The sequence below is a fragment of the Miniopterus natalensis genome, chromosome 17 (assembly GCF_054644295.1).
Source record: "Miniopterus natalensis isolate mMinNat1 chromosome 17, mMinNat1.hap1, whole genome shotgun sequence".
In the NCBI taxonomy this organism is placed as follows: Eukaryota; Metazoa; Chordata; class Mammalia; order Chiroptera; family Miniopteridae; genus Miniopterus; species Miniopterus natalensis.
This window is the reverse complement of record NC_142097.1, coordinates 15,072,186-15,100,185: the sequence shown is the minus strand read 5'-3', so window position 1 is coordinate 15,100,185 and position 28,000 is coordinate 15,072,186. Positions and strand designations below refer to the sequence as shown.

Sequence of the window (28,000 nt, the reverse complement as noted above, 5' to 3'; positions counted from 1 at the left end):
TCGCGCGGAGCCCGAGCTCAGCCTGTGGGCGGGGCCTGAGGCGGGGGCCTATTGTCCCGCCCCCCCGGGACCGCCCATTGTGCCGTGGCGCCTGCGCAGTACTCGCCGCGCTGCGCCTGCGACGCCGCCATGGACTTAGGTGGGTGTCGCGGCTCCCCTTCCCGGAGCCCGCCTGGGCCGCTCCCGCAACGGGAGAGCGGGGCGGTGCAGAGTGGGCCCGGGCTAAGCGAGGCCTCCGGGGTGGGGAGGGGTGTGGGGAGTGGGAGTGTCCTCGGAGACCGGGGGCGTGAGCCCGGCCTCCAGCCCCGGCCCCGCCGCTCTTTGGCTCGTCTCTTGGCCCCTCGGCCCCTTTCCGCGTGAAGCGCCAGGCGGCTGTGAAGCGAAGGTTTCCTGAAAGTGAGGAGGGTTCATGCACGTGCTTCGGAAAATGCCGGGCTCGGAGGACGCCCGGGGGAGCCCCGGGTGCCCGTCGGTCTCATTTGTTGAATGTCTGATAAATTCTTGAGCAAGTGACTTAGGCTCATGAGGCCCTTATCGGTAAAAACGGAGATGATCATGTATCCACTTGAGAGTTTGGGGGAGTTTTCATTGAGGTCACGTGTATAGCGTTCATCAGACTAAGCAGTTGCGGCGGCCGAGATGGCACGTGCACCTTGATTCTGAATCCTGAGGCAAAGTTTGGAAGGAGGGAGGGCGGAGCTGGTATAAATGGGTGGCTCATTGCCCAGCTCCTTACGCTTCTGGACCTGCTCCTAAGGGGTAAGACCGGGAGACTGTTCTGGGAGACTGGGGTGAGGCATCCCAAGGTGTGCCAGTAATACTAGGATGTGGAGAAAAGTTGTGGTCCCTGGCTCCAGCCCTAGCTCTTAAGTGGTGGAATGGTAGAGCTGGAAGAGTTTGGGGCCCTATAGCTGTGGTGATTTCTGCCCAACGGCTTTGTAGGTGTAACATCCTGAGCAAATTGTTTGAATCTCAATGTTCCCAACTCTAAAATGGGAGTAATACAGTCCTCAAAAGGTCGATAGGAAGACTTAAAGAGCTCTCACATGCGTACCACCTAGTGCAGTGCCTGGCACAGAGTAGCACTTAATATAAAGGAGTGGGCACTACAAGCACCAGTTAACCAGTAGTAATAAATAAAACACTTGGGAATTACCAGGCTATTAACTGCTCCTGGCATTTACTCCTTCAAGTAGCATATGTATTTACTTAGTGTCTCTGGAGGCCAAACATCTCAGCTGAGCTGATAGAGCAATATTCAGTTTACAGAATCTTAGGGAATGTATTTTTTGGCACCCTGGAGAGTAGCCTGAGCCAGAAAGAAGGCCCAGAACCCCTAGAGATACCCCTCAACAATCTAACCCTCCCTGGGAGTCAGCCTTAGCCACTCCCAGGGCAAGCCAAGGTGGATTTCCTTCACCGGTAGGCTGCATTAGGGGTGCTCATCCCTTGGCCTTTTTGCTGCTCCCATAAATGGTTGGAGCAGAATATTCTTAAGTCTGCTGGAATCAGTAGTCTCTGTTGGCTCTTGGCCTGGGAAGATGGGTTCTTGGGGATATGAGGGACTAAGAAAGGGTTGGCATCTCTGGGCCCTGGCAAAGGGGACAGGAGTAGGAATATTGATGAGTGAGCAGTGTTTGTGCTCTGATTTCATTTCTGAGTTAAAGGAGACACCCGAGAAAGATCTGTCTTTTCATGTTTTTGAGTTCAGGGAGGCCAAGAATAGGGACAAGATTCTGGTCTTGTCAACAATTAAAAGGTTTGGGGGAAACCAACATTTATTGAGCACTTCATCAGGCTCTTTGTATCCTGATTCTTATTGTAGCTGTATCTTGTTTAACCCTCACCATCCCTGGGAGATGGAATCAGGAGCTAACAGTAAGCGCCAACCCAGTGTCAAGGGCTTGACTAGTATCTGTCATTTGATCCTCACGGTAGTTATATGAAGTTTGTATTATCCCCACATATACAGAAGGGAAGCTCAGAGAAGTCATCTGTCCAAGATCACACTGCTTTTAAATGGCTGAGCTAAACTTATGTCTGATTAAACGTCCCAAGATGCCTTCTTTGATAAGTCTGTGTCAGTTCATGGGTCACTGAAGGAAGGACTTTTCTTTCTTAATGCAGTGCATTATTTTTTTCTATCTACCCCTTGGTTTCTACCAGAGAACCAGGGCTGTGAATAGCTGTTCTTGATGGAAGAAGCCATGGGGAGAATTGTTTCTCCGAAAGGATGAACAGTTGAAACCTGTTTGCAGGAGAAGGCTATAAGAGAAATAGGGGAAGGTGGGGTTTGTCTGATTGCTTCTGTGCCCACAGCCCTGGGCCGTGCGCCTCTTGATCTGTATCATAACTTAGAAGCTCAGCTTCATGTCCTGCAATATATATTTGGTCGCCAATGTACTTTGATACTGTCCTTGTTCTCCCCTCTCAAACCCTTCCCCAGATCATCTGCTGGCCCATCTTTTGCTGGAGGGTATAGCCGTACTATTCTAGCTTTTCCTTTTCAAATGCTTTTCCTGCAGGATCTCATTCACTTCATTGGTTCCATTGATCCTGAGCCTCAGCTCTGCATTTCTATTGCTGGAGGGCATCACTGCCTTATTGTTATACTTCAGACTCCAAATAACCAAAACTTAACAGTGTTCCCTCCAAACCTGTTCTGAGTCTCCTGTCTGTGTTCCCTATTTCCAATGGGGCCTGTTGTCTTCCCAGTTCCAAGCTAGAGTTTAGGAGTCCTTGTTTATTACTCACCTAAGTCCTTTTTACTCCAGCTCTACAGTGGCTTCTAAATCTACCTCTGTCTCCCCCCTCTCCCACTGATCCTATTTAGAGCTCTTATCTCTAACCCAGATCCTGACAGCCAGCCTACTAACCGCTATCTTTCTAACCTCTGCTTACTACTTTGAAAATGTTCACGACACTCTATCTTATTTGGCTTCTCTCCGTGCAGGGCCCTTGAATATCTGTGAAGAAATGACTATTTTGCACGGGGGCTTTTTGCTGGCTGAGCAGCTATTCCACCCCAGAGCACTGGCAGAACTGACAAAGTCGGACTGGGAGCATGTTGGGCGGCCCATTGTGGAGGCCTTGAGGGAGATCTCCGCCACAGCATGCTCCCAGTCCTTTGCCTGGAAGAGGAAAGCCCTGGTCATCATCTGGGCCAAGGTTCTTCAGCCCTACCCTGTCACCCCTTCTGACACTGAAACTCGGTGGCAGGAAGATGTGTTCTTCTCAGTAGGCAACATGATCCCTACCATCAATCACACGGTCCTTTTCGAACTGCTCAAGTCCCTGGAAGCTTCTGGACTCTTTATCCAGCTCCTGCTCGCCCTCCCCACCACCATCTGCCGTGCAGAACTAGAGCGCTTCCTGGAGCACCTGGCTGTTGACACTTCTTCAAAGGATGTGGCCTTCTTCCTTGATGTCTGGTGGGAAATGATGAAGCACAAGGGTGACCAGCAGGACCCCTTGCTCTCCCAGTTTAGGACAATGGCTAATAAGTACTTGTCCTCTTCAGATGAGTTTTCCCACCCTCCAAAGAGATTTAAGTCAGACCCAGATGTGTGTCCTACCATGCCTTTGTTGGCCATGCTGCTCACTGGGCTGAAGCAAATCCAAAACAGAATCCTGTGCCCTGGGATGAAGTGCTGTGCATTAGCCAACTTGGCTGACATGCTGACCGTGTTTGCACTGGTGGAGGACGACCCTCAGGAAGTGTCCGCGACTGTGTATCTAGACAAGATGGCCACGGTGATCTCTGTGTGGAATTCGGACACCCAGAACCCATATCACCAGCAGGCACTGGCAGAGAAGGTAAAGGAGGCAGAACGGGACGTCAACCTGAGCTCACTGGCCAGGCTCCCGAATGAAACAATTTTCGTTGGGTTTGAGTTCATGCGCAGCCTGCTGCGGGAGTGGGGGGAGGAGCTGCAGGCCATGCTCAACAGCAGCCACGGGACAAATTATGACAGCTACCGGCTGTGTGACAGTCTGACTTCCTTCAGCCAGAACTTGAAGCTCTACCTGGATACCACCAGCTTTTCCAAGGAGGAGAGGCAGGTGGTCTCTGAACTGGCAGAGTGTGTCGGGGATTTCCTGAGGAAAACAAACAAGGTACTAAACAAGGGCTTGGAGAAGGACATCACTGCCTCAATCGCCATGGCCATCATCGAGCAGAAGATGGATCGGCACATGGAAATGTGCTACATTTTTGCTTCTGAGAAGAAGTGGGCCTTCTCGGACGAGTGGCTAGCCTGCCTGGTTAATAACCAAGCTCTCTTCCGAGAGCCAGATTTGGTGTTAAAGCTGCTGGAAACAGTGGTGGAAGTCAGCACGTCAGACAGAGCCATCCCCGAATGTCAGATCAAACAAGTGATCAGCCTGATCCTGGAGTGTTACACAGGCCTCTCACTGCCAGATAAAAATAAAGTCCTCTCAGGTGTCCTGCTTTCCTGGGGGCGAAAGGGCCTCTCTGAGAAGTTGTTGGCTTACTTGGAGGGGTTTCAGGAAGACCTCAACACGACTTTTAACCAGCTTGCACAGAGTGCTTCCGAACAGGGCTTGGCTAAGGCTGTAGCTTCCGTGGCCCGCCTGGTACTACTGCACCCGGAGATCACAGTGAAGAAAATGTGCAGTATGGCTGTGGTCAATCTCGGTACCCACAAGTTCCTGGCTCAGATTCTCACTGCCTTCCCCGCCCTTAGGTTCAAGGAAGAGCAAGGTCCAAATCCATCTACCACTTTTGTGGTGTCATGCCTCAAAGAAACCGTCTGGACAAAGTTCTCAACACCCAAGGAAGAAAAGCAGTTTTTGGAGCTCCTGGGATGCATGATGAGTCCCGTGAAGCCCCAGGGGATTCCAGTTGCTGCTCTTCTTGAGCCAGACGAGTTGCTTAGGGAATTCGTCCTGCCTTTCTTGATGCTAGATGTTGAAGAGGTGGACCTCAGTCTGAAGATCTTCATCCAGACTCTCGAAGCAAATGCCTGCTTAGAGGAATTCTGGCTCCAGACCTGTTCTCCGTTCCCCCTCATCTTCAGCTTGTGCCAGCTCCTGGATTGCTTCAGCAAATACTGGCAGCTCTCTAAGGAGAAGCGCTGCCTGTCTTTGGATGAGAAGGATTTGGTGGTCCGTATCCTGGAGCTCCTCTGTGAGATCGTGTTAGCTAATGCCGAGAGCTTTTCTCCAGACACCTGGGTCAAGTCCCTGTCCTGGCTCCACCGGAAGTTGGAGCAACTGGACTGGACTGTGGGCTTGAGACTGAAGAACTTCTTTGAGGGCCACTTCAAGTGTGAGGTGCCAGCCACCCTTTTTGAGATCTGTAAGCTTTCTGAGGATGAGTGGACGTCCCAGGCCCACCCTGGGTATGGGCCAGGCACAGGGCTCCTCGCCTGGATGGAGTGCTGCTGCATCTCTAGCAGCATCTCTGAACGGATGCTCTCCCTCTTAGTGGTGGGTGTGGGCAACCCTGAGGAGGTCAGATTGTTTAGCAAGGGCTTTCTGGTAGCCCTGGTGCAAGTCATGCCTTGGTGCAGCACCCAGGAGTGGCAGTACCTTTTCCAGTTGACCAGGAGACTGTTGGAGAAACAACTCCTGCACGTCCCTTATAGCCTGGAATATATTCAGTTTGTTCCTCTGCTCAACCTGAAGCCCTTGGCCCAAGAGCTCCAACTCTCCGTACTCCTCCTGAGAGCTTTCCAGTTTCTCTGTAGCCAGAGTTGTCGCAACTGGCTTCCTATGGAAGGCTGGAGCCATGTGGTCAAACTTCTCTGTAGCAGTCTGACCAGCCTCCTAGATTCAGTTAGGTTGATACAGTCAGTTGGCCCTTGGGCCCAAGGACAAGAACAGGACCTGACCCAGGAAGCCCTATTTTTTTATACTCAGGTATTCTGTCATGTTCTGCACATCATGGCCATGCTCCACCAAGAGGTGTGTGAACCACTCTACGTTTTGGCCTTGGAAATCCTCACCTGCTATGAAACCCTGAGCAAGACCAACCCTTCTATTAGCGCCTTACTCCAGAAGGTAAATGAGCAGCATTTCCTCAAGTCCATTGCCAAGAACATTAGCCCCGAGGAGCGGCGCCAAACCCTGCTGCAGAAGATAAGCAACTTCTGACCTTTATATATCAGAAAACAGCTGGGCCACTCTGGGTAGGGTCTACAGAGGCTAGAGCTGAGAAACACAAACTTTTCAGTTATGTGAAATTGTACACAAGCTAAAAAGTATATGGCAGTAACAATGTAAAGAAAATAGTTTCTTGGGTATCTGTAACATACACATTATAACAACATTCTCATTTTGAGTTTTGTCTTTTCTCTTTGGAGTCTCATCAATAGTTACGGTTTACTCTGAAATTGGGCTGAGCTAGAGCCTTAAAGATCAAATCAAGCTGGGAGGAATGTGTTCATAATTGGACTTCTCCACCCTAAAATTTGGTAAGTTCAAAGGTGAAACCACCCAAGTGGAAAAATTATAAGGTATGTGTGTTCTTTTGCATTGAAACCCTCGAGTCATTTTGTGGTCTCTCAGAAAGGGCAGCAGTTAGGAAAAGACCTCTCTTCTCTCACCAGTTGGCCATGTGATCTGTGTGCCCAAAAGGCCATGTGCACCACTGTAAAAGGAGATGGCTGGACCAAGAAAATTTAATTCTGTGGGTAGATTAAGGACCTCAAGAAAATGGATGGCTTCTGAATTGAAGACTTCTGCCAGACAGCCTTAACTCCATCCATTCAGTGGATCCAGAAGGGCTGTGCTAAAACTAGGTCTGGTAAATAGAGATGTGTTTAAAGGGTCAGTGTAATTATCTTCTGCCTGGAGTAGATTGTCATGGTTTTAAAGAATGAGAGGGAGCAGGAAATGTCCACAGAAGCAGACTCCATTTTAAGGTGTCTGGGTATTTTACAGAACTATGAGGACTGGTTGGTGAGGCATTTAATTTGGGAGGCAAGGAAGGGAAAAGGAGATACCCCATCACCACCTTTATTTCATAGCCACACCCTCACTCAAAATGAGGCATTCAGGTTCCTTCCCCCACTTAAAATGGCCTGGCTCTGTGGCCTACAATTAGGTTTCTACCCTCCCAACTCCTAATTGGAGTTCACCTCGAAAGACAAAAAAGGACCTAAAGTTTGGTAACCACTGGACTTGAACTCTTGGACCCTGCAGTGTACTGGGACCATGAATCATAGGAGCAATGTTAGAATAAGGTATGAGGTAGGCCCTCCTGGAGGCTGAAAGCATTAACACATCCCCCTCCCCTCAACACCCTGCCTTTGCCAGTTACATGGATATGAACACAGACCAGAAACAATACCACACAGCAGCCATCCAAGTCAGATGATGGGATGGGTCTTACAGGAAGTTCGTATTGATGTATTTCACAAATGAGAATAAGTTGGGAAATATTAGTGCAATTTAATCACCACAGGGGTGATTTATACAAGATACACTGACAGTGAACAAAACAGTAAAAAATTACATCATTTTGCATTTTTAAAATGGCACCCATTAAAGACTGAAATAGTCAAAATTTGAGACACATCTTCAGTACTTTAAGTTAATGGACAACAATGAATCAAAAGGCATTTAAAAATCTAGCTTGTCACTACCACCTAAAAAAAAAAATTTCATGGTAGCGCAGTTTCTAAAACCCATCCTAGTTGATAAGGAATGATTAGTGTCGGCACCAGGGAATCCCACCTGCAAGTGGTAGCGAAGGAGTCCATCCCCAGGATATCACCTGGCCAGGGCTGCCTTGTACTCTTGCTCTCCAGCCTTCTGTGGCTAAATGGTGGTACACGCACATCGGAACAGGCTTTGGACCAAAAGCTCTGGCTTAGAAGGCAGCCTACTAGATGCGACTTTTCATGGTTTAGAATACAGAAGTCCATTTCCACTTCACGTGAAAAGGACAGTGTCAAACAGTGGGGTACCCAGTAAATAGCTTGGTAGCCATCTTTTCACTTTACCCCTATAGTTTTTAACAAGAGCATCCTGTGTGTGTGGATATGGGGAAGGCTGGGCTTGGAAGGACATGCTAAAAAGGGAACAGTATTTGTGACTGTTTACAACAAACTCACAAGTTTGACACTTCTTACAGTCAGCCTGCAAAGATGCTGACCTGTTATTAGCCTCTCTACCTCCTCAAGTGCTTCAAGTTCCCACTGCTGCCTCCTGACCCCCACTGAGACATCTGATTGGAAGTTAGTAGACGAGAATTCAATGTTGGCACATGAATGAAAGGATGAGGCAATGGATTATCTAGTAAACAATAAAAAGCTACCTACCCACAACGATTTTCCCAGGCCAACATAGATTATTTCAGGAAATAAGTCATCACTTGCTTCTGCTGGCCTAGTATGTGTGGATATTGCCCTGAGTGTCTGGAAAGGTGGGTAGCCGCCAATGTCAGGGCCAGTTGGGTGCCCAGACACTTATCATCTTGGTCCACCTGTCTCCACACCCATGCTTCTACCTCCCAGGGCCCTTGAGAGAAGACCCAAGGAAGGATCCTTGGGCTTGCACTAAATCCACCTTGCTGCCCGCCCACGGAGGCCGGACAGGATCCAATAGTTGTCACTAAAAGTGCTTTTGCAAAAGGGGCAGGTTAGAAGAGGGAGGTAATATGAATATTCTTTAGGAAAACTCAAACCCTTATCTGCTTATCAATACCCAAAAGGCCAAGGCCACCCAGGGTGCAGTGTGGTCCATGGAACACTGAGCGGAAGAGGCACATAGTGTGAGGAGGCACCCTCACTGCCTGACTCCTGGGACCTCTTATCCATCCTTTTCGGCCAGGGGAGTGTCAAAGAGCCCAGCTGCCTTCTTGCACAGCAGAGAGAACCAGTAGAGCTGGGGAGCGATGAGGAAGGCATTGGCCACGTTGCAGAAGAAAGGGATCCTGAATGGCACCTGGAATATGCTTATTCTCTGCTGCTGGGCATAGGACCAGTACATGAAGGGGAACAGAAGGATCCGGCAGGAAACGAAGGTAGTCAGTGTGAGGATCCCGTTCACCTTGTACAGGAGGGTGTGCTGCTGCTTTAGCTGCAAAAGAAAAGGGAAGGAGACTGCAGTCACCAAGAGGCTGGGCCTTCAGGATATGGCTAGCCCAAGTCCCACAGCAGTAAAGGCCAAGCATCTAGCTTTCTGACATTTGGAAAAGTTGATTGAGCACTGCCATATTTATATATGCATATATCCTTGTAGGTTTCCCAACAGTGAGTAGAATTTGACCAAAGCCACCCAGCTCACAGGAACATAGGAACAGAGGATGAGAGAAAATCTATGGCCAGGGGGAAAAAAATTCACGAAGGACTATTAGGACTATTAAATTTTAATGAAACAATTTTGTCCCCACTGGCTTGGAAGAACAATTGACCTTTAAGTCTGTTCAAGGGTCTCCTATCCCACGATTAGCACTATGGGATTTCTGCAAACCCCACAACCTACCAAGGAAAAGTGGAGTCTGTGCCCCCCACACTGTTTCTGCCATTTCATTCATACGTGCCTGAATCAGAATTTTGCCCAGCGACACAAATGGAGTGCTCAGTTCTGCCGTGAAGATGCAGCCAACAAAGAAGTCCCCCAGGTCTCCCCTAAGCCTCTGCAGGTGACAAGAGGAAACAGGGAGATAAGACATGGAGGTTAAGGACCACCAGAAGGAAAATTCTAACCTGGGCTATTGAAAAGGGTCACCATGAGAGACCACAAAGGGAAAGGGAGATGCTAATGGACAAGTGTAGACCCCTTTAATACCCTGCTGCTCCCATAGCGATGGCACTTTGATGGCTGAGTCACTAGGACCCAGAGGCAACTTCTGATCGGCTGATTTCATCACACGCCAAGCTTTCTCTAAATTTCAACGTCAGCCGGAAGGAACTCTGCAGCCTACTTTTGGATATCTAACTTAGTCATGCCAAGGGCACTTAGCCAGGTCAGTTCAACAAAATATGTGTCAGACCCTGTGCTAGATGTTGGGGAGCCTTCTTAAAGAATCTAATACACTCTACCTCTCTATCTTTTCAAGAAAGCAATATAGCATAAAAGGATAGCAGCTCTGTTAATTAGTACCAATGAGTGAGCTACGTAACTTTTAGAGCCCCAGTATCTTCATCTATGGCATAGGGTTAACAATTTCTAATGTTATTTCTAGTCATTTCTAATTAGCAGAAAGCTATGAGTTTTTGAATCAAGTGCCTGTCACCTGGCAGGCACTCAAAAATTACTAGTTTCCTCTCTGCATTCCCACCTCTCGTTGGGTGAAGTTTTTATGGGAAAAAATGGATCTGGGGAGAAATTATGAGGCTATTTGCTTTCAGAATCTACTTTTGTGACATAATAATGCATATAGTACTCTCTGGCCCTGTTAGAACAAATAACCAGTTGACTGAGCAAATAATTGTCTCATTTAAAAAATTTTTAATGTATTTTATCTTGTTTTTATATGAACTAAAGACAGAACCTTTAGCAAAGGTTCACAAAGGGCTGGGGGGTTGCTGGCAAGGAGGATCATGAACGTTTCTACATTATTTGCCTGGGGGGTTTAACTGCAGAAGCAGCCGGCACGACGGGAGTGGGTGAGGTAGGAAAGCAAAGGAAAAGGGCAATCCTGACTCCTAAGTAATGGTCAGGATACCCAGATCAATGGGAGAAATGAGTGACCAAGGCTGCTGGTGGCTGTATCCTGGGAGGCCATACCTGTGCAGTTGGCACAAGGACCAACAGAATGGCCACGTGGTGCGTGATCATGAGACGGTTTTTACTTAGGAAGTTTCGAAAAATGGTGAGGGAGTGTCTGCGGTTCTGTTCTCTGGTTCGGTACCATTCACAGAGGTACATGGCGTAGGTGTCATAGACCATATATGGAACCAAAAACCAGACATATTCTCGGGCAAGCCAGTGCCTGAAAGAAAGCATATGAGTGGTCCATGAAATAATTGTGGATATCAACTATGAAGGCAGGCTCCAAGCCAACCTCTTCTCAAACACATTTCCTTCAGCTTTGTAGCAATCCGACTTTTTTACTCCAGATACTTTACAATGAAGATGCTGAAGTTGATGGACTGAACAACTTTCTCTAAATTATAGGGATAATTCCTGTCAAAGGCAGAAAGCACCATGGTTTAAATGACTAGCTCTCTCTGCTTGATTTAGCTACTCATTTGTAATGGATTTTCTGGCATTTCGTGATATACGCTGACTTTGATATAGATATCTCTACCAATGATTCAACAGCCCCACCAAGAAACTGGTTTGGAAGGTGTCCCAAGTCCCAATCCAATATTTCCAGTTTAACTTCACTCGTTGCTCAACACTTGGGAGTTTCCTCTTGCATCTGCTTGTAACCCCACTCTAGGGAGTAACTGGCAAGCAACCCTGACCATTTTTCTTTATAATTCTATAGCTAATCCCAATTCCACTCATTAAGAAAAATATGTCTGGAAATGAGCCCGGAGCTCAAGGACTACCTTATAGCAGTCAGATACCAAAAGAGAAGCTGGGACAAAAGACACTGTTTCCATTTACTTCTCCAAAGGGGTTGAATCAATATTTACTGAGTTGAAATGACAGCTTATCACTATCCTAGAGCAGATTAGAAGGAGTGTCTAAGTTTTATAATTTTGTTCCCAAATGATAAATCCTAATTCTACAGAAAATTGATGTGCATAAAAACATCTAAATTGAAATCATATCCTATGCTGGGAAGGATTAGATTCACTAAATAGCAGATTTTTATTGAGCACCATGTGTTAGGTAGAAGAAACAATTTAGTTTTGTGGTTCTCAAACTACCTGAACATAAGAATCACCTGCAATGCTAATTAAGGCTCCACCCCCCCCCCCCCCCCCAAGACTCTTAATGGTATACTACAGCCCTCAAACCTGTATTTGTAACTTTGCCTCAGGGGATTTCCTAAGGAGCCAGCCGACCAAATGCAACATTAGAAATATACTCTATAGAGGGTGCCATTCAAGTTCCTGGTCCTAAGTGATTCCACACTCACCACAGCATAACTCAATAATGCATAAACAAAGAAACAGGCAAACAAGTAATGATGGAAAATGTAATATACATGCAGGTGAATTAATTAGCCAAAGTCCATTTAGGCAAAAAGATGCAATGTTTATTCTACTGCCCATCAATGGTCTCCACTGCTTTCTTAAAGCAATTCCAAGTTAAATAAACTATAAGGAGCTATTAAAAGCTGAGCTGAAATATAGCTGGCCTTGAGTGGGGCTTAGGGTTTTAATATTTTGTACACAGTACCAATTGAATAAGATCTGAAATTGTGGCTGCTTGGTAGAATTCTCTCAAGATTTATTGGCAAGAGATCTAGATTGTAATCGTAACTACCAAAAACCTGGGACTTAGCTTTCTTTATAAAATGAAGATAGTAATCCTTGTCTTACTTCCCTGACAAAGTTATTGTAAAGATTAAAAACCAAAAGTGTGAAAGTCCCTTTAACTGTAAAAAGTACTACCCAAATATAAGTGCTTAAACTGAGAAAATTGCCTAGAGCTGTGACTCTTAGCCCTTTTAGGGATCTAGACCTCTTTAAGAAGCTGATGAAATCCTTGGCCCCATACCACAGTCTGCATATAAATTGGGATTTATAGATATCCTCTATCTATAGACAGTCAACATGAAGGCATAAAGTGAAAAAGCATGTAATTGAAAAATATTTGAGTATATAAGATATGAGCCCCAAAAGGTTTTTGTGTGTGTGTTTTGGGTTTTTTTAGATGATCTAGATGCCATTAGAGCACCCTTATGCATCCATGTGAAGGTAGAGGGCACAGAAATGTATCTGAATCTCTGAAATCAATAAAGATATATTAAAAAAAGAAAAGAAAAAAAATGTATCTGAAAACCAAGCTCAGGTTTCTTACCATGCTCAAGCCACTAAAACACACCGTTTTTAAGGGGGAAACACAACAGTGGTGCTACAGAACTGAAAGCTAATTATGCACAAATATGTTTTTCTAAAATGTGTAGTAGTTGCCTGCTGCTTGCCCTCATGTCAGCTCAAGATAGTGCTGAACCACACTTGTCCTAATCTTTGCAAGAGGCTGGTTTCAAGTTTGATTTGAAACACTGGGTGGGGGCACTGAGGAAGCTTGCCACGTAATCACAATATGCTGGACTAAAATTTTTTATTTGATGCTTTCAAACCCGGCCATGCAAATGCTGTTAGCCTTGGGTACATGCAATCAAAGTCATCCGACCTGTCTTCTCTCAGCAATTACACACAACTCATCACCAAGAAAAGCACAAAAATCATGATGGCAGCATTAATCCCAAGTAAGATCCAGGCACTGCATTTGCAGGCCAGTGAGACATACCCCACTCAGGCTCTCCTCCCACTGCAGTCTCAACAGGTGAAAAGAGGGACACTGCAGAGTCAACATGAGAAAAGGCTCATTGTCAGACTTTCCCTGTATGATGACTGTCACTCTTCAACTTACCTGGGAGAAAGTTGAGAGTGGTTCTAGGAAGACAGGTGAAAAAAAAAAAATGGCTTCAAAAACAACACACCACCATTGCCCAGTTTTAAATACTATACAAAGTAGACCACCCTTGGTCTTTATGATTCCTTTCACTAGATGCACATTTCCTGGCCAGCCTCTGGACTGACAAGTCCGTTTTCTAAAAGCACCCGAAAACCCTCCACCACCTTTTAGCAAATCCAGAGAAAAGACAAGAGCAGCATTTGTAAGGCTGTGCTAAACCACACTGCACATATCCTGGCCAATGAATGCTCCAGGACAGGACCCCAGTGAGGTCACTTAAAAGAAACAAAAGCCACACTCTCACTTCTGAATCCTTTTCAAATGTATCTCTCTCCTACAGAACTTGGATCAATGGACCGCACTGTCTTCTCAATGCCACCTTAAATCAGGCTGAGACTGTCATTCTCTAGCACTTCTTCAGTTTACTCTCCTAAGGTGACCACGCAGAAAGAGGTAAGGAGAGGAGGTGGGGACTAACTATGGTGCCCAAGTTTTCCCATTAATGGGCTACCCAGCAGCGTGTGCTGATGTTAGTGTCTGTGAGCCACTAAAATATGCAAACTTCGAAAGAGTTCAGTGGTGATATTTGTACTTCTTTCACCTGGCATTGGATGTTACCTGTCGGAGACCACGTTTTTGCAGTAGCTGACGATGACGATCCCTGACCCGGTGGCCAGCACAGCCTGCGCTGAAGAAACCAGCCTACGGCGCGGCAGAAAAGAGAAAAAGGGGGCGCGGGGGGGGGGGCGCTTAATCCGGTCCTGTGGACAGCATAACGCCCGAAGTCCTCAGCCCGACCTCCCCCTCGGCTGCCAGCGCCGGGAGGACGGCGGCGGGGCGGGCGCCGCGCTCCGACCCCCAGGGCAGCTGGCAGACGGGCGGCAGCCGTCCCTCCCCATCCCGGCCCCGCTCCCTCCAGCACGGGACGCACGGGGTCCTCCCGGAGCCCCGACCAGCGCGGCCGAGAGGGGCAAGGAACTAGGGAGGCGCCCCCCGCTTCCTGTCGCCGCCCCTCTCGCCCTCCCCGGCGCAGGGGCGGGCGCACGCGGGGCGGGCGGCCCGCGCGGCCGGGCGGGGCGGGCGGCGCCGGCCTCGCCGCGTACCTGGTGCTGACCATCACGCAGTCGTAGTCGCTCCATTCGGGCCGCGCGCGGCGCAGCGCCCAGGTGCAGAGCGCGAAGAGCCCCGGGAAGAAGAGTGAGCCCCAGGCCAGCGTCTGCAGCATGGGTGCTCAGGGCTCGGCGCCGCGTCCGGCGCCCTCGGCGTGGCTCAGGTCGGCTCGGCTCGCCTCCGAGACTGCCGCGGCCCGCCCGCCCCTATTTCTACCCTCCACCCTCCACCCCGCCCCGACCAGCCCGCCGCGACTCCCGCAGCCGCGGAGCGCTGGCCCCGAGCCCGCACCTCCGCTCTCCGCGTGACCAGGCCGGCGGCCGCGATAGGCGCGGGCCGGCGGGCCGGGGCGGGGTCTCGCCGCCACCGCCCCTGGGCCCCGAGGCTTCCCGGGGTTCCCCCAGCCGGCCCGCGAGCGAGGCGCGGGGGCGAGCTGCCGCCGGGACGCGGGGCGCAGCGCGGGCGGCCGCTGCCTGCGGGCGGAGGGCGTGCGGGGTGGTGGGGAGGGCCGAGGCTCTGCGGGCTGCGCTCCGTCACCGCGGACGCTTCCCCCTCCCCCCGGGACCAGCCGGACCCGAGAAGTGTCCGCTCCTCCCCGGCTCCGGGCCAAGGGGGCGGGATGGAGGTGGGAGGCCGAGAGAGCCAGGTAGGAAACGCGCGGCGGAGACCCTACCCTGGGGGGGGGGACCGGCCCTCCCGGCGGGGCGCAGCCCGTCCGAGCGGCGCGGAGGGCGTCCCTCCGCGGGAAGGAAGGAAAGGGCGGTGAGCTCGTGCCTATCTGCTCATCTGCGGCCTGGCTTATCAGCTGCCATGCACTCTGGCTTCCAAATAGGAATCTGAAGGAAATGGCCTTCCTGCGGGCCAAAGATGGCCTTTCCGCGTCCTGCCAGCTGCTGCAGCTTCTCCGGAGGGGATCGCCCCTAACGACATGACATCCTGTCACAGAATCCAGAGGCTCCCCTTCCAGCGTGCACGTCGAGGTGGAGCATCCCGTCTGCGGACTTTCTGTGGCACGGCCCTGCTGTCTCTTGGCTTTGGGTCAAGGTACTTACTACCCAGTCTTGGTGACTGTGCTGTTGTTGTTGTTGTTGTTGACCACAGACTCTTAGTTAAAAGTTCCGGGCCAGGTGCCCTAAATTTTAGTGGATTGGAATCTGGTTTACTCTCGCTCAGCACCAATTACATGGGCCGATACAGAAACTTCAGTGTTGCTGGCTTCACTCCTTCTTAGGGCTTACCAGGGTTTTCCTTTGCTTTGGTCTGTATCTTTCTCAGCCAATGAATGTGGGGAGAAATGCAATTCATTTATGTCTCCTGCAATTGGAAAGTACTATGGGTCCGGTCTCTCAAAATCATCCTCATGCAAAATGTTGACAAAAGCCAGGTAAGAGGACTCTGTATGGAACAACCCCCTTCGCCTCCCTGGGCCACTGTCTCCTCATTTGTGAAATGGAGAGGATGAACTACAAGCTCTTTAAGGCTCTTCCAACTCTAAATTCATAAGATTATATGACTTTTATAAAGTAACAGATGATTTCTGTTCAGTGCCAATTACATTTCTCTAACACCGCAGTTACTGGTGTAGAAACAGATACAGAATAAACACAGCTTTTAACATCTTCCCATATGTTATTCAGATGAGGGATTTAGCCAATATTTAGGAAGCAGAAAGCCCAAAGAAAGGTGTGAAATTTCTTCCACTTAGGGCAACATGTCTCACTCCCAAATTCTCTGCTAAAATACTTGGTGAAATGAGAAAGGCACTTCAGTTTGGTACTAAGGCGTCTGGCCAATACAAAGCTGCCTGTATTTTCGCATTTGCACGTGGACAAAGGACAGCTATCTGTAAACTTCCCATTCTCTCCAGAAGAACAAGTCCTTGAGCCTTCCACTTTTTATTCCTTACCCATTTATCCTGGTCACTGCAGCTCCTCCAGAGACAAGTGGTTACAAGTCCTCCCTGCCTTCTTTCCTTAATGGGATCAACAACATGTACCAAGGATGCCAACACTTTTACGTAGGGGGAACCAGTCTATACCCTGTGCAAGAAGTTGTTTATACAGCTGTTAAGGAGTCTATGAAATGAAAACAAAACAGATGTTTCACTTATGGAAGACAGCAAGTAAAATGAATTCCCAACACCATGCTTATGAATTCACCAGAATGTTTAGGCTGAATCACAAGAAAGCTAACAAGCATAAACATGAGCCTTGACTTTTCAAGGTATCAAGCCCCTGTGGGCAAATGATAAAGCCAAGTAAAAAGCACCAAGCCTTTTGGATACAAACTTCTATTCACCCTTCAAAAGTCTTGAGTCAAATGCTTCCTTCTCCAAGTTTTCTATTTACCTGTCTTTCCAGGCAGATTTATAAGTTCATTTTCTAACCTGCCTTTGCATTTGAGCAGTGGGCATGGGTTTTTTTTGTTTGTATGTGCGTTTCCCCACCAAATTGTTGGCTCTTTGAAACAGGACAGTGTCTTTTCATGTTGTTTACCAAGTTAGGCCTGGCACATTTCAAGTGCTCAAGAAATGTCTGATACTTTTTAAAGCTAATGTTTATTGAGTACTTGCTATGTGCCAGGCAATATATCAAACATTTTGCATGCATTATCTCATTGGAAAATCTGTTATCCTCACTGTGTGTGTATGACCCAGAATAATTAAAATATTACCCAAAATCACACTGCTGGTGGCAGAGTTGGGATTTGAATTCAGTACTTTCTGCCTTCAAGGTCAATGCGATTAATGATTATACTGCCTTCATGCTTGATAAGCAAGGAAAGAATAATTGTTTCATAATGTAGTTTCTGATTAGTAATCACTGTTTCTAATTGTTTACTCACAAATATAAATATGTGGAGTGGAGTTTATGGGCTCTGATGCTGCTGTTATTAGCACCACTTTATATATACCTTAATAATTCTCAAAGCATTTTTACATAGATTATCTCACTTGGTTCTCAGAAAAACTCAGTGAGGTAGGTGAACATATTATTTTCATTTTATAGATGAAGAAACAGGTGCAGAATGGTAAACTGACTTGCCACCCTATAAAGAATGGCCATTTTCAAGTGAGAACCTGGGGCTTCTGATTCATGTTCCAGGGTGATTTCAACTACTTCATGCTGTACGGTTGGGATTTAAGTAGTTTTTAATTATGCTGCTTGTGTGCGTTTTTTTTGTTGTTGTTTTTTAATGTATCTTTATTGATTTCAGAGAGAGGAAAGGAGAGGGACAGAGAGAGATAGAAACATCAATGATGAGAGAGTTGTTGATCGAGCCCGCAACCCGGGCATGTGCCCTGACCGGGAATCGAACCCCGATCGCCTGGATCCTAGGTCGATGCTCAACCGCTGAGCCATGCCCGGCCGGGCTTGTGGGGTTTCAGAAGTAGAGTTTGGATTACTAGACATTAGAATAAGACTCATTTACCAAATCAGAGTCTCACCCTTTGAACAGGAATTCATAAAGCTCCCAGTTTTGAAGGGCTGTGCAGGATTTTTCTCAATGGTTTCTTCTGCCACTGAGGTATATGCTCCTTTTTTTTTTTTTAATCCTCACAGATGATATGTTTGTATTGACTTTTAGAGAGAAAGGAAGGGAGAGAGAGAGAAAGAGAGAAGCATCAATCGGTTGCCTCCCCTACACACCCTGAGCAGGGATCGAACCAGCAAGCTGGGCATGTGCCCTGATCGGAATGGAACCCTCGACCTTTTAGTGCATGGGACAGCGCTCCAACCAGCTGAGCCACCAGGCCAGGGCTATGATCCTGGTGTTTGGTAATCTCCCCTCCTATAATCCCTCTCATTACTTTACGCTCCAACCCGGCAACCATTAGAGAATAGGATGCAGGACTCTCCCCATGTCTGCTCCCTGGTTTTCCAGCCTTAAATTGAAAATACCATATTTACTTTGAAAACATTCAAGTAAATGTCATTGACATAAGTCATGTGTGGGCTGCTACCCTTGATCAAGGGTATTTTCTTACCCAGAAAATGATTCTACATTATTTAGGAAAAACAACTCAGATTCACACATGGAACACCTCTGCATCGAGTTCCAGAACTGAAAGAGAACTTGGAGGTCTCCACCCACGTAGCTACTTAAAAAGTCGTAACAGAGAAAATGGAACAGTATTCTGAAATAATTATTTTGTTTATATCTGCACTTCATATCTTCACTGGGGACATCTGAAGCAGAGACAGCAGGAAGGAGGGCAAAAGGAGAAATGAAGTGATGGGAAGAGACAGAGAGAAAGATACGGTACAGGAAGAAGATTCATTGGAAGAGACTGAGACAGACATGGTTCTGGGGAACCAAAAGGCCAAGATACACCCTCAGGAAAATAGGCATGGAGCTACAGATCCAGGGACAGTAATTCACACATGAACAAGAGGAAAAGACAGGTAAAATGAGACATACAAAAAGAAAGGAAGTGAGGCCTTGTATGAGCATCATTCCCTTAGGCTAGCACCAACAGCTACGTTGCATTTGAAGATACCTGGCACCGAAAAGGAGGCAACTTCTTCTTAGGACTGAAAATGTGGCAGGAAGAAATTAATGGCCCTTCTCTTTTTTTTTTCTCTTGCACTTTGCACTCTGTAAAACACCTTATCGATACGGCCTTGCACTGATATTTGTATATGTGTTTCCTCTTTAAGCTGTGTACCTCTAACGGGAAGGCAGGGACTGCTGGTCCAGGAGGCAGCAGCCATGCCATACAGCGCTGGGGTTAGGGTCAGAGGACCTGAGTTCCAGTTCTGGCTCTGCTACACATAAGCTGTGTGACATGGGGAAAACTAACCTCCTGTAAAATGAGGGGTCCTCTACCTACCTTACAGGGTGGCTGTGAAGATTAGATGGAATGTTTTCAAACATACATGTTAACTATATGTTGAGCACAGGCAAGAGGCTATTTTTCTTTATCTTGGTATCATTGCAGCACAGTTTCTTGCTGTTAGGCTTCCCAATAAACATCTATTGGACTGAAGGTGCCCTGGGCCTGGCTTGAATGGAGTCCAGACTGCAACTTCCCCAGTTTTATCCTGGACTATTTGCAAAGGCAAACTACATCTAGGAAGCACAGTCACAGCCCAAACACATGGCTTCTACAAACAGTGACCACAGCTGCACACCACAGGGAAGTCTTTGCTTTTGTACACAATGATAACGCTCCCTGTCAATAAAAAGCAGAACTTACACAAAGAATTGATTATATAGTGCTTGCCTTTGTATATTGCTTTATATTTTTTCAAAGCACTTTCCCATATACATTTCTTTTCTATAAATACAAAAATGTGCTTGTTTGCTGATAGTCACACCTAACTAAAAGTAGTGAGTTCTAAACTCAAGTTTAAACAAATATTTGAAGACATTGAACCATTAAAGACACTACCTTTGAAGTGAGTTACAACTAGCACACTGCTGTGCAAATTTAGGTGTCTTCCTGAATTAGCAGATCAATGATTTTCAGTGTCTTCGTGTCTCATAAGTAATTCCATAAAAGGTTTATTTTGCTTACTCAAATCAGTGATTATAATTTTAGATTTCTGATCATAAAAGTAATATGTTAGCCCTGGCTGGTGTGGCCCAGTTGGCTGGAGCATCGTCCCATGCACCAAAGGGCCGCAAGTTCGATCCCTGGTCAGAGGCAGGAATGGGAGGCAGCTGATCGATGTTTCTCTCCCTCTCACCCTTCCTCTCTCTCTAAAATCAATAATAAAAAACAACACACATATCCTCAGGTGAAGATTTTTTTTAAAAGTAATATGTTAAAAAGTAAAACATGCCCAGCTGGGTGTGGCTCAGCGGTTGAGCATCGACCTAGGATCTAGGCGATCAGGGTTCGATTCCCGGTCAGGGCACATGCCCAGGTTGTGGGCTGCAGCCGATCAATGGTTCTTTCGTCATTGATGTTTCTATCTCTCTCTCTCCCTCTCCCTTCCTCTCTCTGAAATCAATAAAGATATATTTAAAAAAAAAAAGTAAAACATGCCCACTGTGGAAAATCATAATCACAATTGATGCCATCACTGAGACTGTTCTCAGATATTAGCATTTTGGTAGAATTTTCCCCCCAGTTATCTTTACATGTATTCAGTATATATTTGATTGAGATCATGCTTTAATTTTGAGCATTAATAAGCATTTTATCTTATAAGCATTTTTAATATTAAAATTTTCAGAAACCTCATCTTTGTCAAGTAATTTGATATTTGAATTATTATAGATTGTCTTTCAAAGTGTGTTATCGCTTAAAGGAATTCTAAACATTTTTAAATTTTTTTATTGATTTTTTTTAGAGAGGAAGGGAGAGAGAGAGAGAAACATCGATTTGTTGTTCCACTTATCTATGCAGTCATTGGTTGCTTCTTGTATGTGCCCTGACTGGAGATTGAACCCACAACCTTCGCGTATCCAGTCTACACTCTAACCAACTGAACTATCCTGCCAGGGCTTAAGAAAGAAAATCTTAACTAGGGGAGAGTAGGCTTGTTCTGGTAACTTTAACCTTAAAAACATTAAGATTCCGATCCTTATTAGCACTCAGTTTCTATCTTTAAAGTGGGCATCATAATATCTATAGAAACCCAAGCTCCTATTTAAGTATCTAATTGTTGTTATTTTCTTTTTAAAGTCCGAGCTCTATTAACCTATTTAGTAAACTACAATTACGTAGGCGCTTGATACTTGTTAAGAAATGAGTGAAGGAAAAGCCATTCTTTGCGAAGCTAAGTCTGTAGTGTCTTTTACCATGCACAGCCAATTTTAGCCACAAGTTAATTCTCAACTGGATCGTAGGTGAAAACCTAAATAGGCAGAAACTAAAAACAGTGCAGAAAGCTGGTTAGTTACAAGGACTCGAAATTCTTATTTAGGAAGGAATTTTCACTATACCAACAAGAACCTCAGCCCCAAGCGTACTAGCACATGCTTATGTGGCAGCTGAGTGTCACCACTGTTCTGTGACTGACCTCAGGAACTATCAATGGTCAGTCTAAAGATTGAATGAACTGTTAGGAGCCAGACTGAAACAGTTTGTCCTGCAGGTAGAACAGATTCCCACGTTGCCAGGTAACTTGATGGAGCTGCCTAGTGCAGGTCTTAGAAGGATTTAGAAGGTTTTAAGTAATATTATGCAAGAGGGAGTACAGGGAGCACTTGCTAGTCAGAATTCTGCCATTTTCCTTTTATGTATCATAAGTCCATTGTTTTCTTGTGCAGCATCTGTGGCTTGGTTGGTTTGTCTTTATGTTTCTTTCTATTTAGATTTTAAGTGCCATGTTCACTCAATGTGCTTCTGTTTAACACTCTACTATTGGGGTTCTGGACAGTGTAACAGCACATATACAAACCTTCAAAAAGATTGGAAAGGAAGAGAAATTATCACTATATTAACATTGAAAAGGAAGAGAAATTAACTATCACTATTTTCAAACAATATGGTAATTTATCAAGAAAAACTAAGAAATTCAACTGAACTATAGAATAAAATAATTGAGGTAAGGTGGTTGGATACAAGATCAACGTACAAAGATAAGTGGCTTTTCTAACCCAGGCCAGGTAGCTCAGTTGGTTAGAGCGTCGTCCCCCTATGCCAAGGTTGTAGGTTCAATCCCTGGTCAGGGCACATACAAAATCAATCAATAAAAGATTTTTTAGATGGTTTTTCTATAAGCCAGAAATTATCAACTAGAAAATATAAAAGAAAAAAGGACCATTTACAAAATCACTAGTTTTAGACCTAACAAGAAATATGTAAGACCTATATAAAGAAAGCTACAAACCTTTACTGAAAGACATACATGCCTAAATAAACGGAGAACATGGCCCTAAAGGGAAGATTCAATATTGTAAGCATGTCAGTTTCCCCCAACTTGATCTATAAATTCAATGCAATCTCAATCAAAATCTCAGCATGTTTTTAATGAACTCAATAAACTCCAAAGCTTATGTGAATTAGAGATAATGTGAAAGAAATATTTGAATAAAAAACACTAAGGGGAGGGGAGGAATTTAGAGTATATTAAAACATCCTACAAATTATCATAACCGAAATAGTGTAAAAGCAACAAATAGTCCTGAACCAGACCAACTAAATCAAGCACATCATACTTGTGAGGAAAGAAAGGACTGCATAAGAAAACCACAGAAACCATTAAACTTCTCTTGGGAAAAACAAAATTAGTTGAACAGTGCCCAACAACACCCCCCCCCCCCCGCCACACACACACACACACATCTACCCAGAACCTCAGAATACGATCTTATTTAGAAATGGGGTCTTTGCAGATGAAATTAGAGTAAGGATTGAGATGAGACCCTACTGGATTAGGGCAGGCCCTAAATCCCATGAGTATACTCATAAGAGACAAAAAGAAGCAGGCACAGAGAGAAGGCAAAGGGAATGAGACGCTGGAGTGCTGCACCTACAAGCCAAGGAATGCCAAGACTGCTTGGCAGCCACCAGAAGCTAGGGAAGAGGTTCAGAAGTTTCTCCTTCAGATCCTCCAGAAAGGACTCAACCTTGCCAACAACTTAGTTTCAGGCTTCTGATCTCCAGAACTGTGAGAAAATAAATTTCTATTGTCATAATGTACCCACCCTGTGGTAATTTGCTACTGCAGCCCTAGGAAACTAATACAACACCCTGCCACACACAAACACAAACATAAATTCCAAATATATCAAAGGCTAAACATAAAAAGCAACACTATAAATGTGTTAGAAGAAAAATTTGAAAAATATTTTTTAAATCCACGGGCTAGAGAAAGCTTTCCCAAAGCATAAAACCCAGATGTCATAGAAAAAAGACTGACAAGACTGGTGTATATTAAAAACAAAACCAAAAACAACAACAACAAAACTGCACATAAAAAGGCACTATTAACAAGTTAAAATACAAGTAACAGTTTAGAAAAAAAATATCTGTAGTATATAGCAGAGCAAGGGTTAATATCTGGAACAGTCAAAGAGATTATACCAATTAAATGATAAAGGAACAAATGACCCAAAAGAATTATTCAGATGCTATATAAACTGAAAATACACAGAAGAAATACAAAAGGCCAAGAAGAGCTTTCTAGGTAAATATTTAAAAGACTGATAATATCAGTATACATAAAGATACAAGGATATAGGCACTTTTTTCAGTGCTGGTAGAAGTATAAATATGTACTACAAGAATATGGTATTGTTTGTAATAGCAAAAAATTTTGATCAATCTAAAGCAGCAATAAAATATTTTATGGTATAGTCAAACTATGGAATACTACATAGACATTAAAAGGAGAGAGAAACTGCCCTGGCCAGTGTGGCTGAGTTGGTTGGGTGTCATCCCATGTACCAAAAGGTTGCAGGTTCGATTCCCGGTCAGGGCACATGCTGGGGTTGCGGGCTCCATCCCCAGTAGGGGGCGTGCAGGAGGCATCCGATTGATGTTTCTCTCTATCTCCCCCCTTCCTCTCTAAAATCAATAAAAACGTACAGGTTGTTTTTTAAAAGGAGAGATAAACCAAAATACAGAGAAAGATCTCCAGATCGTACTGTTAAAGGGAAAAGACAAATCACTAAATAATTATAGTGAGATGACTTATGATTAAAAAAAACCCAACAACCACCTGTAAATATGATTGGTACGTATGCTGCTGTATAATCACACAAATAAAGGCTTGGAAAGAAAAACAACAAACTGCTAACAGTGCTTCCTCCAAGGAGAGAAGTGTGTATGCGCATGTGTTGGTTTTGTGTGTACATGGGTGAGGTAAATTAAGAGTGAGTTTTGCATTTTCCTGTGTTGGATGAGTTCCAATAAAAAAGTCGTTATTTAGTACATAAATATAAAAGAAAGGAAAATCATCATAAGCACCTAGAAAGTAATGGCTCTGTTAAACCTGCTTATTAGCTTTCTTTGGAACATCGTTCAGTATGTGCATGTGAGTATTTTTAAATAAAGTTAGAAATTTTGTGAAGAAAAGCATACTGCCTTGAAAAATACATGAAAGGTAATATTTTTTTAAAATGAGATATATATAACATACTTTGGGGATCATCATGTATTTTTTAATTCGTTTATTAAGTTTTAGGAAGAGAAACATAGATTTGTTGTTCCCCTTAGTTATGCATTCACTGGCTGATTCTTGTATGTGCCCTGACCAGGGGTCAAACCCACAACCTGGCGAAATTGAGACAATGCTCTAACCAACTGAGTTACCCGGCCAGGGTGGGGCCATCATATTTTTAAGTGTCAAAGTGTCACATAAGCTCTTAGAAAGCAATAGCTTTGATTTTTTCCAAGATTTCCCCTGGATGTAATGGGACCTAGTTCAGGATGTTCGAGGAGCAGAAGAGCAAAAGCACTGAACTGCAATATAACAGACCTTGGTGTCCGTCTAGCAGGCCCGTACTTAGCGTGACCTTGGCTCTTCACTCTACGGTCCTGACTATGGTAAAGACTAAGAAATAACATATATGAAAACATTTAAGCTGTGCATAAAGTACCATGCAAATGTATTTCATTTTACTAGTCCCCCAAACCATTCCCTGTCATTTAGGATGGTGGACTGTATCTGCCCATAAACTGCTAAACTCTAAACCCAACCAATAAAGGTGCCTAGGCAAGGGGAGCGGAGGCAAAGGAAAAGAGAAATTGAGAAGCAAAGTGAAGATTTTCACTGGCAGTTGATAAGATGTGCCTGACACTGACGAGAGAAACCCAACTGTGGATATAAAAGATTTCGAGACATGATGGCTGTGAGAGTGGTCTCTCAAAGTGACAAGTCTCAGTGGGGGACTGGAGTGGAGGAAGCGATCAGAATCTTGAACAATATTATATTTTGGAAACAAAACTTTTTACTGGTTTTCTGATGTAGACCTAAAGTTTAGCTGGGTCCTGGCCGTATTGGCTCAGTGGTTAGAGCACTGGCCCACAGGCTGAAGGGTCCTGGGTTCGATTCCAGCCAAGGGCACGTACCTCGGTTGCAGGCTCGATCCCCGGCCCCGGTCGGGGCACATGTGGAAGGCAACCAATCAATGTGTCTCTCTCACATCCATGTTTCTATCTTGGCTGGTGGAGAATGGATATCAACTACATATCAGTGATTGTAAGATCACATCTCCTCAGAATGTTGTGTGTGGGAGGGCTGTTCACGAGGTTTTTACGTTTAGCAGGAGGCGTGGGCTTTTTAAAATGTTTAAGAAACACTCAATGGAATCCCTCACCTTAAATATGCGTTCAAAATGTTGTGCAAATATGCATTTTTCTTCCCCTTCTCCAAGGGATCCAGACTCAAAAAAGATTAAGAACTACTGGTATAGACCAGGAGGAAAGGAGAGAGAGTCTCAAGACCCAGCCCAGGGAATGCAGCAGGACTCAGCAGGAAGGAAAGGAAAGAAACAAGAGGACAGGGCTGGATGCGACAGTGGCATTGTGAGGCACTACAGCACGTCAGATGCGATGAATTAATGGTAGCCACATTATAATGATTGTACTGGTTAATGGCAACTTTGTAAGACGTGTTTTTGTATTTGTTGTAATGTGTAAGACCAGCACAAAAGTTGTCATTTTGCGCTGCACAGTGATCACTTTGTGGAGTAAGTAAAGGAATTACTTTACTTGAATATGAACCCGGTGTAGCCAGTGGGGAAGGGGTCTGATTTAAAAGCCTCCGGGAGCGAGCGTGCACGCAGGCCCGAGTGCCTGAGCTGTGACCGTGGGAACGGGAGCTACTGAAGCTAGCTCGAGATTACGATCTGTTTAGCAAGACTGAGCATGCACAGAGAACCAGAGTACCAATCAAAGCAAAACTGGGTGTCTGGGATAGGAACTTTCAGAATACGAGTGTCAGGAACAAATGCCAGGATCCAGGATGTTCAGAGAATTCAGGAATGAAAGACAGCAAAAAGAACCTGTCACCGTGAAAAGCCATGTACTAAAAAAACAGTCCATAAAGGAGTGCCAGGAAAACATTTTGAACAAGATTTCATGTGGAAATTAAACTATTGTCCTCCACTACAAGTTGGCCTGTGAGCTTTATCCACCAGGAGAGTTCTAGAGGGCATGTGGGAATTCTAGGGGTATTTCTGGTTATCACAATGTTGGGAGATGGGGCTAGGCTACGGGCATTAGGATCAGGTAATTCGGACATAGTGCAGTTTTTTACAAGAAGTTTCACAAAAAGCCCAGCTGTTTAGGAGGTCATTACAGAGAGGGAAGCTTAAATGGAATAAATCTTACAAAATAACATACCCTGCACAATGTCTACTTCAGATATTCTAGTACTTCACAAACTCCAGTTGCAAGTATAACAGGATATTGGAGATTCTTTTTTTTTCTTTTAAACATGTTTTTATTGATTTCAGAGAGGAAAGGAAAGGAGGAGAGAGAGAAAAACATCAATGATGAGAGAATCAATGATCGGCTGCCTCCTGCATGCTCCCTACTGGGGATTGAGCCCGCAACCCGGGCATGTGCCCTGACCGGGAATCGAACCCTGATCTGGCTCATGGGTCGAGGCTCAACCACTGAGCCATGTGGCCGGAACGGAGATTCATTTTAATAGTGTTAGAAACACTAAATTGACAGAGCACATGAAATGTAGAGATCTCACTGGATTTCATTAACATTTTAAGGCTATTTTAAACTACTTAATATTTCCATCCTACATACTTTACAACTTTTTGGCACAATGAGAAACATGAAAATTTCTTATTTGGGGGTGTTGGGTTTTCCCCCCATTCTGATGCTAATCTCATAGATGCACCCCACAACTCCACTACAGCCTATTATAGTACTTCTTTTCCAACCCATCCTTTACAATCTCCTGTTATTAAGTGATAGGGTCTCCAAGGTTTGTGTATGTTTGTTTAAGTATTAGAGACTGAATTTATGTCTCATTTGGTGAAATTTCAAGGTAGAAAATATGTTTTCTGTGATACTTTGTCATCTGTACCCTATCCCACAGCATAACAAGGAAATTATTTAAAAAGGAAAAGCCCAGCTCATTTGTGAGAATATCACATGCCCCTATTTTCATACCCAAATCTCTCATGTCTGTAAACTTCCATATTTTATTTATCTTAAAAGTATATATAATCTGTCTTTCCAGGCTTCCCCTTATATTAAAGTTACTACTCTCTTTTGTTTATCATAAACAAATCAGTCTAGCCAGTTATTATTTTCAAGCAGTTTTTTAAAAATGTAGTATCCACCTGTATCTCTCCTCTTCTATATTCCTACACTCTTTGTACTGTGCAGCTTACATTCATTATCAGTATCTTATCTGCAAAGGAGGGGGAAAAAACAATGATGGAGTTGAAGGCTTCCCAATAGGGAAAGGTTTTGGGTCGCAGGGGGAATGCAGTTGAGAGGTGACAA

The 28,000-nt window shown here is 45.1% G+C and overlaps 2 protein-coding genes across 8 annotated transcripts; one reads left to right on the top strand and one right to left on the bottom strand.

Moving 5' to 3' along the window:
- Window positions 1-64: 64 nt before the first annotated feature.
- On the top strand, window positions 65-26,641 carry GEMIN4 (gem nuclear organelle associated protein 4). Of its 5 annotated transcripts, none has more exons than XR_015715857.1 (5): window positions 65-139; window positions 2,954-6,024; window positions 13,856-13,968; window positions 15,458-15,669; window positions 25,903-26,641. XR_015715857.1 is itself a non-coding variant. In XM_087825980.1 (3 exons), the coding sequence occupies exons 1-3, from the start codon at window positions 130-132 to the stop codon at window positions 13,907-13,909; spliced, it is 3,135 nt and encodes a 1,044-aa protein (XP_087682106.1). In that variant the 5' UTR covers window positions 65-129; the 3' UTR covers window positions 13,910-14,010. The 5 variants fall into 5 exon arrangements, 2 of the variants coding, with proteins under 2 accessions (XP_087682106.1, XP_016057472.2); XR_015715856.1 differs by lacking the exon at window positions 25,903-26,641 and adding an exon at window positions 18,640-20,550; XR_015715855.1 differs by lacking the exons at window positions 15,458-15,669; window positions 25,903-26,641 and having other exon boundaries at window positions 2,954-6,437; window positions 13,856-13,936.
- On the bottom strand, window positions 7,359-14,816 carry TLCD3A (TLC domain containing 3A). Of its 3 annotated transcripts, none has more exons than XM_087825984.1 (5): window positions 14,619-14,816; window positions 14,134-14,217; window positions 10,702-10,906; window positions 9,454-9,607; window positions 7,359-9,048 (listed from the first exon to the last, which is right to left on the bottom strand). In XM_087825984.1, the coding sequence occupies exons 1-5, from the start codon at window positions 14,738-14,740 to the stop codon at window positions 8,807-8,809; spliced, it is 807 nt and encodes a 268-aa protein (XP_087682110.1). In that variant the 5' UTR covers window positions 14,741-14,816; the 3' UTR covers window positions 7,359-8,806. The 3 variants fall into 3 exon arrangements, with proteins under 3 accessions (XP_087682110.1, XP_087682108.1, XP_087682109.1); XM_087825982.1 differs by having other exon boundaries at window positions 9,512-9,607; XM_087825983.1 differs by having other exon boundaries at window positions 9,512-9,607; window positions 14,117-14,217; window positions 14,619-14,744.
- Window positions 26,642-28,000: the final 1,359 nt, after the last annotated feature.